General features: G+C 42.4%; 1 protein-coding gene across 2 annotated transcripts in view; it reads right to left on the bottom strand.

Annotated features, from left to right (window-relative positions):
* Positions 1-569: 569 nt before the first annotated feature.
* The window catches only part of ITM2B (integral membrane protein 2B), a 29301-nt gene continuing 23870 nt past the window's right edge, over positions 570-6000 (bottom strand). For both annotated transcript variants that reach the window (XM_068422572.1, XM_068422564.1), the window contains exons 5-6: positions 2568-2718; positions 570-1297 (exon numbers count right to left, since the gene is read on the bottom strand). In XM_068422572.1, coding sequence (XP_068278673.1) covers positions 1209-1297; positions 2568-2718 — 240 coding nt within the window. In that variant the 3' untranslated portion in view covers positions 570-1208. The remainder of the gene's footprint in view (positions 1298-2567; positions 2719-6000) is intronic.

Genomic DNA, 6000 nt, shown 5'->3' with positions numbered 1-6000 from the left:
TATAAAAAAAATCAAACTTGCTTTAAGAACAGCAGTGTTAAGTGTAAATGGCACGACACAGAATGGTATTAGCGACATCTGAGCTAGCTTCAGCTTAACTGGCAAAGCTCGATGGCAGAGACTGACAGGAACGCCACGACACCGAACAAAGGAAAATTGCAAAGTCCTGCGTGTAGCGAACACTCCTGGCTCTCAGCTGTGTCAGCCTGACTCACGTCATGCTCTAGATTACCTACACCATCTGACAAAGACTCAGGACAGGGATTTCTGACGTGAACAACATGTTAAGTCAGTTTTGGATCTCCAGTCTGATTGTACGTATTGTGGAAATACCAACCCAGAGTTTAAGCAAGCAGCACGATACTGCCTTTAAATGAAAAAGGAACAGAAAACATGCTCCTCTGTTCGTATTTCATTTCTCAACCATCACCTATTCAGTTTTATCTTCTCGCTTTTAAAAATAGCGCTGCAGGTAAAAAGCATTCATTTTAACTTTGAATTTAACTGTAGTCCCCTTCTCCTCTTAAAAAAAAACAAACCCACAGTAACAGTGAGAGAAAACACAAGACTTTTAGACAAACAGGTTTATAAGATTTATTTTCCATTGCACATACATGGATTATATACAAGTTAGTAACGTAAGTTACTTCTTAATTTTCTAAAAGATTGTTACAGCAAACACTTGCCATTTTAAAACATCAAGTCAGAAATCAATCTAAAAAGGTAAATACGACAATATTTTAAAAACAAAACAAATTGCACTTTGTTAGGGAGAGTCAAATACAGGTTTGTCTATATGCTGTTACAAACTATATAGCAGGTAATATTACAGTTAGAAGTAGCTCTTGCAGTCCATTTGTACATTAATAATTCTCTTCAATTTTACTTAATTAAAAACTGGTGGATATTTCAAAGACTTCCTCTTCTTCCTAGTATTCAAGAGTCATCACATGAAATGCACTAGCAACTAAGTTTTTATACAATTGCTATTCAAATATAAGAAGAACATCACACCTGAAAATAAGGAAAAAACTAAAACATACTGATTTTACATGTATCATGAGATGAAAAGTATGGAAGGTGTTCAGCAATAAAGCCCTGTCCACTACTTACATAAAAGAAGATTTTAAAAAATAATCACTGCACACAATACAAAGGGTGGGGTCATACTGTAGTTTTTAAGTCTCCTGTAACAGTAATATTCCTCATTACTGTTCACAGATGAGTGTTTCCATAGCAAACCTGTTCTCAAAGTGTCGAATCTTTCGGCAATTGACGGCTTCACGCTTCTGAATTCCTGTTTGTATTAGTAAAGAACAATGGAGGGTAACAGAAGAGGGGATGAGGTACATCAGAGATGTACTAGTTTTACATTTGCTATAATAAGATGTCACCAGAAATCGGATCTACCCCTCTCCGATCCCCCTCTCAGAGGAAACATATGTAGGCACACATTCATACTTAGAAAATCATTAAGCAGGCAATGATCCCGAAGGTGTGGCGAACCAAATCGCAGTACTGGTTTAGTTAAAACCAACCTGCCAACCCCCCCCACTGGCTCTTTTTAACCCGTATCAGTTCCCAGTCTCCCTCTCTGTGCATCCATAAAAATGCTTGTGGGGGGCATGAGAGAGGGAACAGAAAAGGAATAAACTGCTACAGGCAGAAGAGTGGACTAGTAATATTTAAACATCTGGGAATTGGAGAAAGACAGAATTTAACCCCATTTTAGCCAAATTAATGCTCACTGCCAACCTATGATCATCACTTACTATCACAGGATCAACACACTGAATTTTGAATTGGATTTTGCTATTAAGACCTTTTCATTTTTAAACATTGTTCTAAATTATTTTTATAAAATTTTCTTTTCTTTGTTTTCCCAAGTAGACAGGTCCAACAATACGACTAAAGCAATTACACTGCCTCAGTGTGCACTTGCACATCACATACAGTTTAAAAGAAAAACAAGAAGCAAGTCTGAGTAAAATCCGAGTGAAAATTTTAAGGCAGTATTAGCTTGGCAAGACTCTTCCGAATGATGTTTTTCAAACATTTTCCATGCAGGAGTACCAAGCACTACAATTCTCCTGTGAAGACAACTCTTAACTCACATTTCACTGATGCAAACAGGAAGACATGGAGTAATTTATAGATGGTTTTAATGACAAGAAAAACCTGCAATTCTGTACTTGGACTACAAGGTTATGGCTTCCCATCTATTAAAGGGGTTTTTTTTGGTTTTGGGGTCAGTGGGTCAAGAAACAAGATTAAAGAAAAGCGTCAATGGAAGCCTGAACCCCAGAAAACATACCCACGCATACAAACACACATCTTAGCAGCTCCTAGCTTACTGAGGCCTTGCGCACTTTTGCCCAATAAAATGACTTCTTTCCATACCTACACAGAAAATATCAGATGTACTTAAGCCCACAGAGCTGGTTACTGCAACAAGCAACCCTTGCTTTAATAAGAATCATTCCTTGCAACACAATCAAGCCTATTTATTGAACTCAAGTGGCACTGAACTTTCTGTCAACACAAAAGATTGCAGGAGGAACATTTACCTTTCATGGCTTCTTTGCGCTGTAGTTTATAGGTTTCCTTGCCACGGCAGAGGCGGTAAATAAAGAATCCCAGCTGATCCACATTTTCAATGCGATCAGTAACAATCATCTGTTCATGAATCAAATAGGATTGAGGCAAATATGTTCCAGCCTGTTGAACAAAGATATAACAGCTCTGTCAAAAGCCATCTCTTCGTGGTCTAAGTACACAAGAAACACTTTGCAATGTGTTTCTTTAACACAGCTGTGACCTATCTTCTTTGAATTCTTTCAAAATATGTATTACCCACAGAATTTTATTCTAATGTGCAAACATGACTGCACTGCACTACAGAAATAGGTAATGATTATATTCAAAAAGGTCACAAAACTTCCACTGATGTATCTGTCCACCGCCCTCCTGCTACAGTAACGTCAGTCTACAGCAGAGAAGAAATGTGTCCTTCCAGGAGCACCCAGTGTCATGTATCAGTCCTGCACTTTCCATCCAAATTTTTCACTTAATTAAAAACAGCCCAACAGACCTCAGTGGGAACTACTCCCAAACAGGAGTTGGCAGAAGCACACTCTACATGGAGACACTCTTGATGATGAAGCATGCCAGCTGCAGTCCATGGGGTTTGGAAAGCCTTGAACATATTCATTGAATCATAGAATCATAGAATGGTTTGGGTTGGAAGGGACCTTAAAGATCATCTAGTTCCAACCCCCCTGCCACAGGCCGGGACACCTTTCCTCTAGACCAGGTTGCTCAAAGCCCCATCCAACCTGGCCTTAAACACTGCCAGGGAGGGGGCAGCCACAACTTCTCTGGACAACCTGTTCCAGTGTCTCACCACCCTCACAGTCAAGAATTTCTTCGTAATATCTAATCTAAATCTACCCTCTCTCAGTTTAAAACCATTCCCCCTCGTCCTGTCACTACTTGTCCCTTATAAAAAGTCCTTCTCCCGCTGCCCTGTAGGCCCCCTTCAGGTACTGGAAGGCTGCTAGAAGGTCTCCCCAGAGCCTTCTCTTCTCCAGGCTGAAGAGCCCCAACTCTCTCAGCCTCTCATCATCTTTGTGGCTCTCCTCTGGACTTGCTCCAACAGCTCCATGTCCTTCTTATGTTGGGGGCCCCAGAGCTGGACGCAGTACTCCAGGTGGGATCTCCTGAGACTGGAGTAGAGGGGCAGAATCACCTCCCTCGACCTGCTGGCCACACTGCTTTTGATGCAGCCCAGGATGCGGTTGGCCTTCTGGGCTGCAAGCACGCACTGCTGGCTCATGTTGAGCTTCTTGTCAACCATCATCCCCAAGTCCTTCTCCTCAGGGCTGCTCTCAATCCATTCTCCACCCAGCCTGTATTTGTGCTTGGGATTGCCCCAACCCACATGCAGGACCTTGCACTTGGCCTTGATGAACTTCATGTGGTTTGCACAGGCCCAGCTCTCAAGCCTGTCAAGGTCCCTCTGGATGGCATCCCTTCCCTCCAGCGTGTCGACCACACCGCACAGCTTGGTGTCATCAGCAAACATGCTGAGGGCGCACTCAATCCCACCGTCCATGTCGCCAACAAAGATGTTAAACAGGACCGGTCCCAATACCGACCCCTGAGGAACGCCACTCGTCACTGGTCTCCACTTGGATATTGAGCCATTGACCGTAACTCTTTGAGTGCGACCATCCAGACAATTCTTTATCCACCGAGTGGTCCATCTGTCAAGTCCACGTCTCTCCAATTTAGAGACAAGGATGTCGTGCGGACAGTGTCAGATGCTTTGCACAAGTCCAGGTAGATGACATCAGTTGCTCTTCCCCTATCCACCAGTGCTGTAACTGTCGTAGAAGGCCACCAAATTTGTCAGGCATGATTTGCCCTTGGTGAAGCCATGTTGGCTGTCACCAATCACCTCCTTGATTCACAGCATGGGTCACAGCTCTCAAGCCAAATGCAAGGCGAGACCATCTAGCCCCGTAAGTTATTATGGTGACCCCCACAATTGTTTATATGGAAAGGTATTAGAAAGCCATAGTGGTGTATCAGGTGTTTTAAGGCAATGCACTAAAAAAGAGAAGAGCCATGACGACACGCAAAGGCTTCCCAAGCCGTTTCTAGTCCCTTCAGTGTTATTTTGCCACAGCTGAAGTGATGGAGGAATCCAGCTCTGTGAGGTCACTGTACACAGCTGAAGATGCACATACTTCGCTATCAGCCAGTTTCCTAATACTGCTACTGGTAAACGATCATCAGCTTTTTTAAAATATTACTTCATTTAAGAAATCCTGTTAGTGTGATTCTAATTTGTGGCAGTGGAGAAGGTGTTGCTTGCTTTCTAAAAATAAAACGACCTCTTATGGAAACAAATTCAGCTTTTGTGGTGAAAGATCACTATATTTTTTGTTGACAATAAATAATTTGAAATTTCCATTGCAAAACAAGACTGTCTGTTCAGTTCAAGTGACATGTTGAGAAGAAGCTGATTAAATGCTATTCTGTGCAGTAAAGAAAGAACAAACTGTATAAAATTCACTTTAAATTATGAAAATTTTCTTCAGCACGTACTATGAGCAAAATAAGAGCCATTTTTTTTTTCTTTAAATAAAAGCCTGGGAGACTTCACACTCCCAAATTATCCCACTCATTATTTGGTAATTATATCACTGTAAATTACTGTATCTTAACGCCTGGTCTTTCGAACTTCAGGAGAGAGCCCCGAGGGAGCCCCAGAGCAAAGGAGTAGTGCAGGGCACTGGTAGGGTGGGCAGCAGTGCTGAGGACTTGGGGCAGCCCTCCACACCACAGGACCTCCTGGACCACCGTCCAGACCTGGCCTTCTTGGCCTTCCTGGGGTGCACACGAGGAGGGGGAGTTCAGTGCAGGAACCTCCTTCACCCAGCTGCTGCAGGAGCAATTACCCAGCACTGAGATCCAGCACAGCCACAAGTATCATCATCTTTGAGACATCCTGCGCATCGCATACGGTCAAAATGGGCCAGTTGGCTCAACAATGGGAACGAGGTGGATGAACAAATACACCTGGGTTTCAGCCTTGTTTCCCAAGGAAAGGAGGCCTTTCGCTGTCTGCATATTCAAGCAAACTGTATCAATATACGGAAATGTGGTTCTTCGGGCTAACATTATGGCTTTTTCATACATTTTCTTCCTTGTGCAACCAGTGTGACTGCAGGACAGTGAAAAGAAATTTACTCACTTTGTGCATCTGCAGAATAGTTTCCCAAATTCCAGTTACAAAACATCTAGCCTGATTTTCTGAGACATCAAATGCCCACAGCTTTTTGTTAATACAATGAGAATTAAACATCTGTCTCATAAAATTAGGGCACTCACTGTTGGGGACAATGATCAAAACAGTTTGTTTTTGCACAGATTTTCAATTAAATGCATGATGCCTGGTTATCCTCTGACTTGTAAACCAAGCATATTTGATTT

This window comes from Nyctibius grandis, chromosome 2 (genome assembly GCF_013368605.1).
Source record: "Nyctibius grandis isolate bNycGra1 chromosome 2, bNycGra1.pri, whole genome shotgun sequence".
NCBI classification, from domain to species: domain Eukaryota; kingdom Metazoa; phylum Chordata; class Aves; order Nyctibiiformes; family Nyctibiidae; genus Nyctibius; species Nyctibius grandis.
Note: the sequence above shows the minus strand (reverse complement) of the source record. Positions and strands in the feature narration are given on the sequence as shown.